Raw genomic sequence first — 14,040 nt, 5'->3', positions numbered from 1 at the left:
TTACATCTAGTCGCAAAACTAGGCATGTATAAAATACTACAATCTGTTGATCGACAAGAGCTGTTGCTTTTGTTTCTTGGCACGCTCATATACGTCATCGACGTCCAAATATCGTGGCCCGGGAGAGGTGTGTCTTCCGAGGTTGGAAGAGTCGTATATGCGTTTAATATTGTCAATGCGTTTGGAGAGATTGTACTCGTCTGAATTTGAGTCTCTATAATTATTCTGAAATAGGGGTGTGGATAGCGGTCCAGAATGGAGCCGACTCCTGTAATCTGCAGCTTTACATGACTCCATGTTGTTCTTTATGCGATCAATTGTATAGTTGCTCGTAGACACAAGTGGGCTGGATGAGCCCCTTTCAAACTTTTTTAGCAAGGGGGAGTCATCCAACGCCTTCGTGCTTCCGCTCCAAGTATCCGTACGACCCTTTACAATTCCATTGTCGATGTTTTCCCACCTGCTCATATACGGGCCTTCGTATCTGCTCCCAAGGATGCTGTCGTGACTACCCCTTCTGCCCTGATATCTGGTCCCGAGAAAGTCATCATACCGACCCTCGGTAAAGCTGTCTCTGCGAGGTGCATCATTCCACAAGTCACTGGTCCTTTCGTATTCACCCATTTTTGATAGACCATACTTTGCTCCAACGTCGTACCTGCTCTCAAATCCACCGCTTCTCATTCCGGTATAGTTGTCGATTCCGCTGTATCCGTCACCAACTCTTCCGTCATCTCCAAATCCCCTAAACTCGTGGCTATAGGTCCCGGTTTTGGCGTTGCGAGCGCCATGATAGTCACCGGAGAACCCATCGTACTTGTTGGCTCCCACGAGGGGATACGAGTACTTGGCCCTGTCATAGGCTCCAGCCCTGTTTGGCGTGCAGTTCCAGGACGAAATGCGCTTGGAGTCGGTGCTCTTGAGGTAGCTGGGAATGTCCAAATCTCCTTCCCTTGCATAGTCGTACTCCCGATTCCTCAGTCCGTATTCGCCATCCCGGTTCCCAACGCCGCTGTATCCGTCTCCTGCCCTGCTGTACGCATCGCCAAACCTGCCGTATCCGCCCCTTCCGAGGCCGAACTTGTCCTGTTCTTCTTCATGGCCGACGAGGGAGAAGCGCCGTCCCCTGGTGGGCGTAAAGTTGCGGCTCCTGGAGAACTCCTCGGCGCTCATGATTGGGGACGCGGTACTCCTGTAGTTTCTGTGCATTTGTCCCCCGGAAGTGCTCTGGCCGCAGGCGCAATGTGTGACCGTCGTAGGTCCGCGGGGGTCGTTGCTTAGTCGCCGGTGAGCATAAATTTCAGTAAAGCTGGCCAGTTGCTGGTCCTCGAGTACTCGGCGTCGCTCTAAAAATCCTCTGAAGCTCCCCCGTAGGGCCCGCGTGGTGTGTAGCCCCGGCGGCGACCTTCACTGGGAGTTTTGGTCAGCAGGAGCATGAAATTGGCCGAGAGGATTTAGGGGACCGGCAAACTCCATGGAAACCACGACGAGCGTCGAGTGTTACGTCGCACTCGACGTTGACAGTTCAAGCAGGAATGAAGACGACTTAATGCTCTTTGAGGGCCACGGAAGGACCATCATCAAACAGTTCGGCGTCGGAATCAGCCAAGACGGAAGGAACAACCCAAACAGACAACGAGAAACAAAGTCTACGGCCCCCGGAATGCCAGTCAGTGACAGCATGGCCAGTAGCAACGGAATATCAAGCGCCAGAGTCAGCAACGCAGGCACCAAGACGGCCATGAGCCTCAGGAAGCTGCAGAAAAACACGCCAGAGGTCAGGGCACAAGCCCAGCTCACACGAGAAACCAGAGGATACAACTTTATACTCACACAAGTCGGAAGCCTAACCATTGGGTCGTGGAGCCAACAAGCCACCGCCAGTTCAAACAAACGCAAAACAGATGAAACAAAGAACACGGAAGGAGTCCAAAGCAGAAGCAAAAGAAGAACAAACGCTCCACCTGGACGATCATAGTCATTCATACGTATAGAGACACAAAAATGTACAGTAGGATAAAATGGGACCATGTCCCAAGTCAGAGGCAGGATCGAGAACCGCCTAATAGACGGAGAACCATACAATAGTATGGAGGTATTAATTAATGCCCCAAAGGAATGCATGGCATGTCTAGAATGGTTTATAACAAAGGGTGTTCCAAAGGTTAACCATAGACTAGTAGCAGCAGTAGTTTCAAGAACAAGTTGTTCAGTTCCAGTAACTTCAGCTTCAGGAGCAGAAGATTGAGTAGCTTGGGAAGTTTGAGTAGGAGTAGTAGGATGACTAGTAGAAGTAGTATCACCAGCAGGACTTACTTCTTCAGTAGCTTTAGAAGGTCCAGCAGAAGGAGCAGGTTCAGGATGGGTAGCTCCAGGTTTAGTAGTAAGAGGAGCAGTATATTCATCTTGAGTTCTATTACTATCTCTACTAGCTTCAACTACGTTGGCCTTAACTCCATCCTTACCACCAGCAAGTAGACCCTTACCCAATCCAAGGGCAGCTGATCCAGTTAATCCAAGCTTAATAAGAGTAATTACTGCTTCACCAATAGCTTTCCATGGTTCACCAAGACCTCTTCCAGCTGTATCAGCTTTACCAACAACATCAGCAGTAGCTTTTCCAGTTTGTTCTTCAGGGAGCATTTTAGGTTTACCTAGAGGAGCACATGCTTCAAATGTTTTGATAAAGTAATCTATGGCTTCAGTATCTAGATCAGCAGACAAAGTCTGTTTATCGGTAGGGTTTGTATCACCTTCACCAGAATTACTTTTAGGTCTCAATTCAGCTTCATCAGCTTTACCAGGAGGTCCTTGTTGTTTAGCAGCTACAAGACCAGCTTGGGGAGGAGTACCGGAGCCTCCTCCAGCACCACCAGAGTTATCAACAGGAGAATCATATTGTACTTGAGATAGGGGTTGAGTAGAATCACCAGTATTTCCAGTACCTGAAGAGAGTACATGACCATGAGGTTGTTGAGAAGAGGGTGGAGGTTGAGATTGTGGTTCATCAGAATCAGATTCTTCATATTCTTGGGACACTGATCCAAGTCCAGGATCAACACTTGGTGATGTTTGTATATATTGTGGTCGAGTAGATTGTGAAGGTTCTTGGCAAACCCCAAAGTTACCACAGCCACGCTTTTCAAGTACCTCTCTGAGCGCAGCCCGTTGCTGACAGTTAAGATTCTCAAGGGGTTCGCCAGGGAGTTTTCCAGAACTTTTTTTCCATGGTTTTTCGTCGCTAGATCTATCACTCCTGTACCAACCTTTAGCTGGAAAGCTTCTACTTGCAACATAAATTAGAACTGGCTTATTCTCTTTGCAGTAGAACACATAGATACTATTTACCGAGATTGGAAATTGTGTAGTCAAAATTATCTTCTTCCTCTTTCTTGTACCAGTACTAGAATCATTCTCGTAATACTTAAGACCAGCTAAGTTAAAAGCTGTGCCGTTTATGGAGTATTTGTGAACTTTAGTTTGGCCCAAGCTACCTTTGCCATTAATTTGCATTTCCTGAAAGTGTACAGTTTGATGTTTCCCACAACAATATTTTTCTCCTGAACTAGAATTGCCATAGGATATATCCAAAGTGACATTGTTATGGTGTTCACAGAGTACCTCATCAAGCTTATCAGAAAGGGCATCAGTAGGCTCAGGGGTACCTTCCTTATTATAGAATCCATCACCATCGCCGGTTTCTCCCCAACTAATTCCACTAGTGCCTTTACTATAAAACCAAGAAGATGTTCCACTACCAGATGGCTTGAATTCCAGCATAAGGGGTACTTGGTTAGTAGCTGGATAGGAATAGAGCCTCATTTGAGAAACAGGGCCCTGTTTAGTGAGATTAATATCAGTAGACTGGTTCCTATAGGTAACTCTGGATATCCTTGTGTCGAGATCAGTAGTCATATATGCTGTAGTAACATAATCACTCCCAGGAGGGTTGTTTGGAGGTAGAATTGTAACCTGTTCTATCCTTCTGGTAGTCTTTAGACAAGTAGCTTTAGACTCTTTAGGAATAGAAGCAGATTGAGGGCCCTGTATATTTAAAGGGATAGCCTTGTTGATCTTGCAATTCTGTTCATCGAGTGCATCTAGCTCATTCAGATTTTTATCAGCCACTGGAGCATTCATCCAAGACAGACCTGATCCATCACCTCTGCTATAGTACTTTGGTTGTCTATCACCACTAGTAGTGGTAATTCCAAGGAGGATTGGTTTATCCGGTTTTCCACTCCAGTAGTAAATGGAAGCCTCTGTGACCTTATATATGGGTACTCCCGTTCCTATCCTAGCTCCACGTTGTATATAACCGTTTAGCGTGATTTCTTTATTAGGTTTGTGGATATATTTGAAGAACCCTTTCGGTAGACCAGTTTCATCTCTGGTAACCATAAAGGTGGTGTCACCTCCACCAACATATTTTTCTACAGTTAAATCTTTATTTGGCTTCCGGGAAAAATCAATTTTTGGATAGTCATCTCTAGTATCCATACTCCATGATTAGATAGAGTAGTCCTTCAAAACTCTGAGATCCATGAGAGTCTCAATGCGACCAAAGGGAGCATACAGTAGAGATAGACTCCCTAGAAAACCATTCATTCATTCTCCCTCACAAGTAGCTCACCGTCAGAGAGACTATCCACAGAACAAGATGAACAACTATCAACACTGTATTCAGTAGTACAATCAAGACACCCACACTCCATAGACTAAAAAACAGTATGTGAATAGATAACCATGTAAAAGAACCGTTACAATTTTCCATACCAGTATAGAATCACTAGGTAGAAATTGGTAGAAAGAGCAAATTCCCGGAATCACTTGTGGAACGACTCTTGTCCAGCGTGGAAGAAATCTGCTTAAAAACACTAGAAGATTCCTCGTTTGTCCTAGTTGGGGTAAAGATCCGTATAGGGGTATCCAACTCTGCAGCTTTAAACTCTTGCGATATATTCTCCTCCATGTTGCTCTGCCTAGCGTACATGCTAAAGGCGGTGAGTGGCTTCAATTTGCCAAACTTTGGTTCTCTTGACGGTGTATAACGGCTACAAACTTTATTGGCGATATAGTCGTCGCCAATTCCTATACGTTGTAGGACCCGCAGCTTTTCATCATAACTCATTACTTCGTCAGCTTCCTTTTGAACAGAGACCTGTTCCCCAAGCATTTCCCTGAGTATCGACTCCTTTGAAGGAGTATCAAGTGCAGTTCTTCTGGATACTTTTAGGGGCGTATTATAGGCTGATTTATCCAGTTCCCTGGTATAGTCAGTGTGTGCTTCAGGTTCCGGAGCAGACGTTGGAGTCTCCTGGGACTCGTAATCCGCGTACGGTCTACGCGAGAGTGTGTAAAAGCATCGCTCCCTAAACCTTTTTGCATCCTTTACTGCCTCAATGTACGTTTTCAGTCCAACTTGTGTAAAGTCCTTTCCAACCTTTTTAATGTACTCATTTTTCAGCTCCTCTTCTGCGTCTCCAGAGTGCACGCCTCTGACTTCTGCTACTTTGGAGACCTCCTTGGCCACTATTTCATCGTTTGTGCTGTTCAGTTGACTTAAACTCAAAGGCCTCGAATTGCCGAGGTCACTGGGCGTGTTCTCCTCCTCAACGTGGACATCTTCCCGCATATTACTGTACCTTTTGAAGGTATTTGCGATATTGTTCTTTAATTTAGAGAGCGACTTGCCCAAAGGCTCGTAAAATGAGCTCATCGTTGTCATTTCATGATAAATCAGAATCAACCCATTACTCAGACGCCTGTGTGCCGTTAAACACAACGGAATTGCGTCATTTATTAAAATGAGAATTTTGGCGAGAAATTTCCACTAGTTGGCCCATACTAGCGGTGTGTACGAGGCCAGTCCCCATCGGTCCTGAGCAGACCTCAAACTCAGTCCAAATGAGTTTGTTGTACACCCATATTCTTGGACCAGAGAGAGGGTGGTGGAAAGACGCGGATAAGCGGTCGAGTGGATGATAGGGAGTCACAAATTGAGGAGTAGAATGCGAGAAGAGTCGCACCGGGCTCTTGCAGAAGATTCACACACTGCGCATTTGGCGGTCCCTTAGACATTTAAAGGGTATCCTGTGTCTATCATGGGTCGGTTCAGTCAAACCTGGCCGATTGAAACCGTTTAAAAGACCATTATCCCGAATATCTCGGTGGAGGAAGGAATGGCTCGTTCAGACAAAGTACTGCTCATTTATGCATACTATGCTTTATGAATACCATCGCAATGCCATATAAACGCTGAAACACGACGTTTTAGCCACATGGAACAAAGACGCACTGTGCATGCAGGCCAGGTGGAGGAGGCATCCCCGGTCCAGTTTAAATCCGTAACTCAAACTGACGAAACACAAGCACAAGCTAGAACAACATATATGATCTTGAGATACAAAGTTATCCCAATGTCGCACAAATCTAGCGACAACTCGTTCCTTTCGGCTAGAAAGCGAGTCTATCATTAATGAACATGCATACCAGTTGACCGTCAAACTGGTGGTAAAGTACAATCAAATTCTTAAAGCTACAGCCAATGCTAGGGCTAGCATTGAAAGGGAGATGCCGGACATGTAGAATGAGTCCGCCTTTTTCTCTTGTTGTTTCTTGGGTTCCTCAGGATTTTTAGGAGTAGTGGGAGCAGGCTTTTCCTTCTCACGTTTCTTGGCCTCTGCTTTCCTGACCAAATCGACAAAGGTGTCAAGATAACCATCTCCGGGCCATTCTTTACGTGTTCTGTACTCTGGATTCAACCTCAGAGTTGCTACCGATACAAGCACTTCATACTTTACTTCATCTACCATCTCTTCGTCTATAAACTGCCTCAGCTCCTCTAGTCTGGCCTTTGTGGCAACAAGATCCGCGCTCACTGCATCTCTCTCTTCCTCTTCATCAGGAAACGCTACTGCGTCCAAATTGAGCTTGGTTCTGTCGACAGTCAAGTCCTGCTTCAGGAATTGTTCAAGTCCATGTTGCAAGTTCAGTGCAAAGTTGTTGCGTTCAATCAACTCTTGGCTCAAGGCTTCTCTTGCCTTGCGCGCCTCTTCAAGCTTCCCGCTATTCTCCTTTTTCTTCTTCTCAGCTTCCTGGATAAGCTTTGTGAACTCATTCAAGTACAAATCTCCGGGCCACTGCGGAACACCTCTGTAGTCAAAGTCTGACCTGAGTTTTTCCACCAGCGCAACCACCTCATGCTTTGTACTCTCGATGACGTTTTCATCCAAACGCAACTTTAGTTCCTCCAAACGCTTGACTGCATTAACAACTTCCTGTGTCACGTCCCGTCCCTGGGAAGCTATGGGCTGCCTGAGTTTCGCTCCCGGGGTCTTGTCCTGGTCCCCCGCCGATCCCAGCCTTGCAACCACCAAAACGAATAAAAAAGCCTTCATGACGAATTTATGCGCGAAATCTTGTATAATATCGAAAATAATTTAAAACATTTAACTATAGAATCTTCTTGTGAATAAAACTGCATTAATGGGTCGGAATCATATGGAATAACGCATAGAAGAAGCATTACCAAAGGGCACTGCGATTTAACGAGATAAAAATCCCCTTTTGGGTAAGATCCGGGGGCTGAGCTAATCTGCGCGATCAACTGACGTGAAACGCGGATGAATGAATAGCTTCTATGAATATAAAACTAAAAATAAAGAAAATAATGCAAATAAAAGGCTAAATAACCAACAGCTCCGGACCGGGATACGTCCCCCCATATCATTCCCTTCCTCTTCTTCCTCCGCGCATTCAACGCGAAGCCGACGGAATCCGCCACTCTAAACGCATATGCATCATGTAAAGTATATAGGAGGATGGAATCACCGCAAAGACAAAGGCTTTGAGGCCCGCAAGTAGACTAGATACGTACTAGGGAACTTGTGAAACATTATTCCATAGAGTCGGTTCTCTGCATGGTTTCTAATTGTACAACCATATGTGGATATGGCAGGGGGCAGAGAACCACGTTTAACACTCAGTATTCAGGGTTGCGTGATCTGCCGAGCCAGAGGTGAAAGTTGGCTCTGGTCATCTCCCATGACCTGCCGTTGGGAAGAACCCATAAAATGCTTCAAGTTTTCAGAAGACCTTGACACCGTTTAGATTATTAAAATCATGATATGGAGCACCCCAGTAATGTGCAGAGATTAGACATGCATGTGTCGTCCAAACTAATTTCCTCTATCTGGGTTTCCTCCTTTGGATATTCGGTCCCGCCACAAATGAGTCTTCTTAGTGTGGTATTAAAGCACAAATTCACAGCAGTCCTACATTTCGGATCTATAAAGTGAACGTGATCCGTGTTGTCGATGATTTATACTGCCATTTGGCAAACTGCATTATTGTAGAACGCCAAAGTCATTCCATAGTGATACTACATTTCCTTAGAAACTTTTCTAGATAAAGAAAACAGCCGAACAAAGTTCGGACATACTGTTGGTGTATTCAACAGTTTACAAAACTGCATTTTTTTCCGGGACAACTTTGCCCAAATACCGAATCTTGGTATACACCATCATAATCGCCTATAAATCTCCAATTCCCCTTGGGAAGAGCCAATTTATACTTCATCCTAATCATCAAGAGAAACAGCATCCAAGTTTAGGTTGGCTCTGTCAACAGTGAGGTCAGCATCCAAATATCCCTCAAGGTGGTGCTGGAGCTCAAGTGTGAAGACATTGTGGGAGGCCAAGTCCACACCAACAGCGTCTCTCCTTTCCTTTGTAGCTCTGAGACGTTCAAGGTGGGCAGCCTTCTCCTCCTCGGCCTTGGCTAGCAAAGCTTCAAAGCCGTTGAGGTAACCTGGTCCAGGCCATTGTGGAGTATTCCTGAATTCTGGGTTGCCCCTGACCTTGGCCAACAAGCCCAAGACTTCATTCTTGGTCTTCTCTGTCAAGTTCTCTCCATTGAGTCTGCCTCTGAGAACCTCGAGTCTGGCCTTCATTCCATCCAACTCCCTTCCCAAAGCCTCACGGTGATCCCTGGCAACGGCAAGTTCCTTTTCCTTCAAGAGACGCTCATAATCGGCCCTGTGGACGAGAGCATGGAGGTTCTCCAAGTATTCAGAACCTGGCCACTTGTCCAAAAGCTTGAAATCTGGGTTGGATTCCAACCAGCGCAAGAGGTCCAAGACCTCCAACTTGGTCTTGTCAATAACGAATCCATCCAAACGCAACTTTAGTTCCTCCAATCTGCCCAAAGCAGCATCAAGCTCAAGAGAAAGTGCAGATTTCTTGGCTTCTTCTTCAGCGAGTTTAGCCTCATGGGCCAAGCCAACGAACTTCTCAACATCTACCAAGAGGGGAGACTCTGGTAGGTTGAAGTGGAAGACGAGTGGCTCTCCAACTGGCTTAAATCTGTTCATCAAGTGTACCATCTCTTCCTCCTCTTCTGGGGTGGCATTGTGCAAGAGTGCATGTTGAAGCCTGGCGAGTTCCGCCTTGGCGTCGCGGTGCTCCAGGGACAAGAGTTTCTCTTCCTTAACCTGTTCAAGGACCAGCCCCTCTTCCTTTTCCAATTTAGCCTTGGCCTTCTCAACCAAGTCCTTGAGGTAGTTGACATGGGCTACACCTGGATGCTCTGGGTTGCCAAGGAGATCGGATCTCGAGTAGAAGCTGATCTGCTCCTCCAATGCCTCGAGGAAGACCTTGACGGTTGAGCCAGAGAACTTCCTGTTCATCTCGCCGAGAGCGAGACGAGCAACCTTTAGTCTCTTGGCGAGGTCCTCAACATGAGCGTGGACCTTCAAGTGAAGCAAGAATAGATGAGCCAATGTGGAGAGCTTCTTTCCAACCAAGAGGTCAACCTCGTGTCTAAGCTCTACTTCCTTGACCTTTGAGTCATGCTCAACCTTTGCGACCTTGGAGACGAGCGATTCGTCGGTGAGTTCTCTGCGAAGAGCAGCGAGCTCCAAACGTCTGGAGGAGGGAAGTCCCTCGAGCTCAGCGTGCCGCAATGAGAGTTGTGACTCCAAGCGGGTGAAAAATGCGGAGACGTCGTTAGATGTCTCCAAGGAACCCAAAGAGACACCGAGAAGATCTTCGACGTTCTCGAGACCTCCTACGCTGGAGCCAAACTTGGCGAGCAAGAAAAGGAATGCAAATGTCCTCATTTCAGAAGTTGTGAAAGCGATTGTGTTAACGGTAGAAAAGTTTCTAATGTGAGGATCCAACCGCCGGCCTTTTGCGCATGAATTATCCCCACTGGGCCAAGAAGAAGAAGAGCGATCTCTGGCGCCTTTGACTCCCTGTGGCACATGTACCTCGTAGTTTAGTTTGTGTACGAGAGGATTTCATGCATTCAGGCCCATGCCTCAGAGTGTCTCTGAGTTGTGAGAAATCTGGCCCTTTGCCTCTATTCCGGGCATAACTGGGCAGATTCTGCGAGTTTTAGCGCCTTTTATATGGAGTAAAGGGCAGTGGAAGGACACATAATGCGTTGGTAGCGCTCCTTGGCCATCTACGGCGCGGTTGCGTCGCGTCCCCCCAGACATGTTCTAGGAACCTCTGCCCAAGGAATGGGTGACGCATTTACTCGGTTAAATTCCGTGCATGCGTCCTATATTCCGAGTCTTTTGGCATTATTACGCATTCTGGAGACTGTATACCGTGGGAGTGTTGGTAGACTGTCTCATTATGGCTCCAACTGGGCCAAAAACGGGTCTAACCTACGGTGGGATTCCAAGGCAGTGTATAGCTATTCTGCTGCATCTTTTAGGTGGAGCTAGTTCCAAACCAGAGGTACAAGTGCACCGGGTACGATATAGTTGCCACAGGATTTGTGAGTGGAGGTCATTGATCTTGTCCGGAAGTTACCATTCCTGTGGACCCTTTTAATGGCTTACTGGAAACTACAGCACAAGAGCCACTACCATGAGGGTTTTATGGTAAATACCCCCTGTTTCTCCTGGAATACCGCCGAATATTGACTACGGAACGGTGCCCGGAAACTCCTGTGAGACTTGATATTCTGTTGAATCCATAAATCGTATACTTACAAATTAAACATTGTAGACTCTCCATAATGTGAGTTTGGAGGCACATTTCATTAAGAAACTTATGCATGTAAGACTGTCATGCCCTAGAGTCTACTCGGTCTATCCACCGTCCATATCAGAAACTTCATCTTCTGAAAGTGGAGGCGTGTCAATATCGCTGACTAGAGCATCCAAAAGGTCCTCGAGTTTATCATTGATCTCACTAAATGTTGTACGAATCCACTTGGACCCATCCTTGTAGTAGTACTGTCTCTTCCGCGAATCATCGGCGCCTTTGACCAAGAAGTATAGGAGATACGGACTTCCATCCTTTAAATGTGCAAATACAGAAGTGCAGCGCCTCTCGTCCTCATTTGCCTTCCATATGACATCTCCTCCATCCCCTATCTCAGTGATGGAAAACGCCACTTTTGGAACATACAACCAACTCGATAGTGAAAAAATCGCAAGCTCAAATATGTCAAATTCAATTCCACTCATAGCGGTCAGGTTTAGAGTGAAGGGAATAATCTGTGCCGGAATGGTTTTAAGTTTGTCAAACTCCATGTATAGCTTTTCCTTTGTGTTCACAGGGTCAGAGCTCCATCTTCCCTCTTGCTTTAGCAGATAAATCATGTATCTTTCACGACCATAAATTGTAATATTTACCAAGATTGGTTCGTTGTCCTTGAGACGGATAGTAACAATTGGACATATTTCTCCCGGTCCAACATCCCATAAGGTCACAGGACCCTCTTTTACGGACGTGATAGAAACACCTACTATAGGATTAAACATTTTGGTATGCACGTAGTCATAGTAGTATTCAAATTGATCATAAAACAGTTCATCAACCTGTGATATGTCCAAGACTGCACATGATGCTAGTCTTTGGGAGTAACACAAGAGTAAACCGAGAATAATCACTAATACAGTCCCACGCATTGTGAATGTTTACTGTTTTAACCAATGACTTGACAGAATTTGTGGGTAAGAAGGGGCTAGCTGGGAGCCTAATAAGAGTTGAGAGCAGTGCATTTTCACCGTAAACTCGTAAGTAAATTGGAAGGAGGGTATATTATCGCACCAATGTACATTCAAATGTCCCGCTTTCTTTCTCACTGGAGCATCATCAGTAGACTGACCACATGCATGCTCATGAGGGTAAATCAGGATTATTTTAGGAGCTCCTAACAGCTGTATCTTTCATCTCATCGTATTTTTTGTCAAATTCATCCTTACTTATCTCCTTCCAGTTACTGCCATTCTTTTCAAAGTATTTATGATCATGATTTTCTCCATCCTTTATAAAAAGTGATAGTAAATGAGCATTATTATTGGAGTATACGACACAGGATGTACATCTTTCATCTCCAGAGGGTTTCCATATCTTCTTACTACCATCCTTGACTTCATTGGCATGATAGTCTGGCTTTGGTAAATGAAAACGTGTCTGTACATACAGCGGTTCAACATTGAACACTATGCATCCATTTGTGTCCTCTGCTTTATTTAAATCAATGGAAATGTCGGTTTTTTTAGCTGGAACAATCTTTAGAGCCTTCAACTTTTCAGTATACTTTAATGTACATTCCCACTTCGTTCCATTCTTTGCAAAGTAATTGTATTTTATATCTGAAGAAAAGTTGCTTGCAACAAGAACTAGCTCTGGCTGACCATCTTTATTAAGGTACACTTTAACATGATCAAATGTTTCTCCAGCTGAAAGAATACAAACATTTTCTAGACTGTTCATGAGCTTAGAGACGCTAACATTCTTCTTTGGAACCATTAGTTTAATGTGGTTATCATCATAGTAATAGTCGAAGGACTGACATTGAGATGAATTTGGAGTAGAAATATTTAGAGAAGCATTCTTTCCAGATTCTCCAATCAATGCCTTTGCTTTCTCATAAAACTGATCCTTCTTGAGCTCATTCCATTCTCCATCAGTCTTCTCAAAGTATTTGGACTTGGTCTCACTACTCTCGGAAATTTCTAGACGAAGAATTGTTATCTCATATTTGGCATAAGATTCCACAAGTTTACACTTCTGGCCCGCTTCAACTTTCCAAACACTAGATTCACCATAAAGAACAGAAGATATATGATAGCCATTCTTTGGAGTATACCCCTTGAAGGATACTCCGGATTCTGTTTCTGTATGCACATCTAACTTGGAGGTATCTGGGTTAGAAAGGTCTAAAGTAGAAGGTGTTGCATGTTTATACTTCTTCCTCAGCTCAGCCAGCTTATTTTTATGTTGAAATTCTCTCTCATCCTTCCACTTCTTACCGTCATGGTATCTGTAGAGAGTAAAATTAGCACCACCCTTAACGCCTTTAGCTTTTATGGCGGTCATGGTAGGCTTTCCTTCGTCCATATACAAGATAGCTGAGAGACATAGTTTATTATCATCTTCCCAAACTGTCTGACCATCGTATAAAAGCCTGTTTGTAGATGTACCTTCCTTGGCTGTGAGCTTGAGAACTGGAACATTGCCCTCAACAGAGCTCTCTACATCAAATAAGGAAGTGTCTACTTTGGAAGCCAAGGAAGTATGCTGATCAGACTGGCCTGGATTAGTTACATTATCCTCTGTACCCTTTAACACATCTTTTGTAACATTAGTATCATCTCCACAGTTACATACTCCTACCAAATACACTGTCCATAGTATTGCTATAATCCTCATTCTTCAGTGTTGCAAATGTTGAAGAATGTGTATGAGGAGATTCATTCACACCCCAGATGACTCAACATTTCTTCTTCCACATGCATTACTCGTTATTCTGTAACACTTGAGTTTCCCGTACTCTCTACCATGAATGCTAAAAAATAAAGCTATTGTATGGTTCCACTGGACTCTTCTTGGAGCCACTCACTACAGAGAAAGCCATGGGTGTAGAGGAGGAAGAAGAGATGGTAATACTGTTAGTAAAGAAGCTTGAATCCGAACTTTGCGAATATGACAAGGCCGATACGGTACTGGCGTAATGTGAAATTCAGTTTATAGGATTCCGGAGGATAATGTGGAGAAAACAAGAGGTTCTTCT

The 14,040-nt window shown here is 44.9% G+C and overlaps 8 protein-coding genes across 8 annotated transcripts, besides 1 other annotated feature; 1 reads left to right on the top strand and 7 right to left on the bottom strand.

Moving 5' to 3' along the window:
* Nucleotides 1-36: 36 nt before the first annotated feature.
* On the bottom strand, nucleotides 37-1,348 carry BEWA_003580 (hypothetical protein; the record flags this gene model as incomplete). The annotated part of the gene is made up of 1 exon (XM_004830559.1): nucleotides 37-1,348. Exon 1 carries the CDS (start codon nucleotides 1,207-1,209, stop codon nucleotides 37-39), a length of 1,173 nt encoding a protein of 390 aa, XP_004830616.1. The 5' UTR covers nucleotides 1,210-1,348.
* A 126-nt stretch (nucleotides 1,349-1,474) lies between these two features.
* On the top strand, nucleotides 1,475-1,978 carry BEWA_003570 (hypothetical protein; the record flags this gene model as incomplete). Its single annotated transcript, XM_004830558.1, has 1 exon — nucleotides 1,475-1,978. One exon carries the CDS (start codon nucleotides 1,475-1,477, stop codon nucleotides 1,976-1,978), a length of 504 nt encoding a protein of 167 aa, XP_004830615.1.
* A 120-nt stretch (nucleotides 1,979-2,098) lies between these two features.
* BEWA_003560 (hypothetical protein) lies at nucleotides 2,099-4,500 on the bottom strand (the record flags this gene model as incomplete). The annotated part of the gene is made up of 2 exons (XM_004830557.1): nucleotides 2,099-2,131; nucleotides 2,317-4,500. 2 exons carry the CDS (start codon nucleotides 4,498-4,500, stop codon nucleotides 2,099-2,101), a joined length of 2,217 nt encoding a protein of 738 aa, XP_004830614.1.
* A 254-nt stretch (nucleotides 4,501-4,754) lies between these two features.
* BEWA_003550 (hypothetical protein) lies at nucleotides 4,755-5,843 on the bottom strand. Its single transcript, XM_004830556.1, has one exon. The coding sequence runs from the start codon at nucleotides 5,726-5,728 to the stop codon at nucleotides 4,790-4,792; it is 939 nt and encodes a 312-aa protein (XP_004830613.1). The 5' UTR covers nucleotides 5,729-5,843; the 3' UTR covers nucleotides 4,755-4,789.
* A 681-nt stretch (nucleotides 5,844-6,524) lies between these two features.
* Nucleotides 6,525-7,656, bottom strand: BEWA_003540 (signal peptide-containing protein; the record flags this gene model as incomplete). The annotated part of the gene is made up of 1 exon (XM_004830555.1): nucleotides 6,525-7,656. The coding sequence occupies exon 1, from the start codon at nucleotides 7,398-7,400 to the stop codon at nucleotides 6,525-6,527; it is 876 nt and encodes a 291-aa protein (XP_004830612.1). The 5' UTR covers nucleotides 7,401-7,656.
* Nucleotides 7,643-7,684: a sequence feature (T-rich).
* An 897-nt stretch (nucleotides 7,685-8,581) lies between these two features.
* On the bottom strand, nucleotides 8,582-10,120 carry BEWA_003530 (hypothetical protein; the record flags this gene model as incomplete). The annotated part of the gene is made up of 1 exon (XM_004830554.1): nucleotides 8,582-10,120. One exon carries the CDS (start codon nucleotides 10,118-10,120, stop codon nucleotides 8,582-8,584), a length of 1,539 nt encoding a protein of 512 aa, XP_004830611.1.
* A 984-nt stretch (nucleotides 10,121-11,104) lies between these two features.
* BEWA_003520 (signal peptide-containing protein) lies at nucleotides 11,105-11,929 on the bottom strand (the record flags this gene model as incomplete). Its single annotated transcript, XM_004830553.1, has 1 exon — nucleotides 11,105-11,929. One exon carries the CDS (start codon nucleotides 11,927-11,929, stop codon nucleotides 11,105-11,107), a length of 825 nt encoding a protein of 274 aa, XP_004830610.1.
* A 235-nt stretch (nucleotides 11,930-12,164) lies between these two features.
* On the bottom strand, nucleotides 12,165-13,679 carry BEWA_003510 (signal peptide-containing protein; the record flags this gene model as incomplete). Its single annotated transcript, XM_004830552.1, has 1 exon — nucleotides 12,165-13,679. One exon carries the CDS (start codon nucleotides 13,677-13,679, stop codon nucleotides 12,165-12,167), a length of 1,515 nt encoding a protein of 504 aa, XP_004830609.1.
* Nucleotides 13,680-14,040: the final 361 nt, after the last annotated feature.

The sequence above is a fragment of the Theileria equi genome, chromosome 3, assembly GCF_000342415.1.
Source record: "Theileria equi strain WA chromosome 3, complete sequence".
Lineage (NCBI taxonomy): Eukaryota > Apicomplexa > Aconoidasida > Piroplasmida > Theileriidae > Theileria > Theileria equi.
Note: the sequence above shows the minus strand (reverse complement) of the source record. Positions and strands in the feature narration are given on the sequence as shown.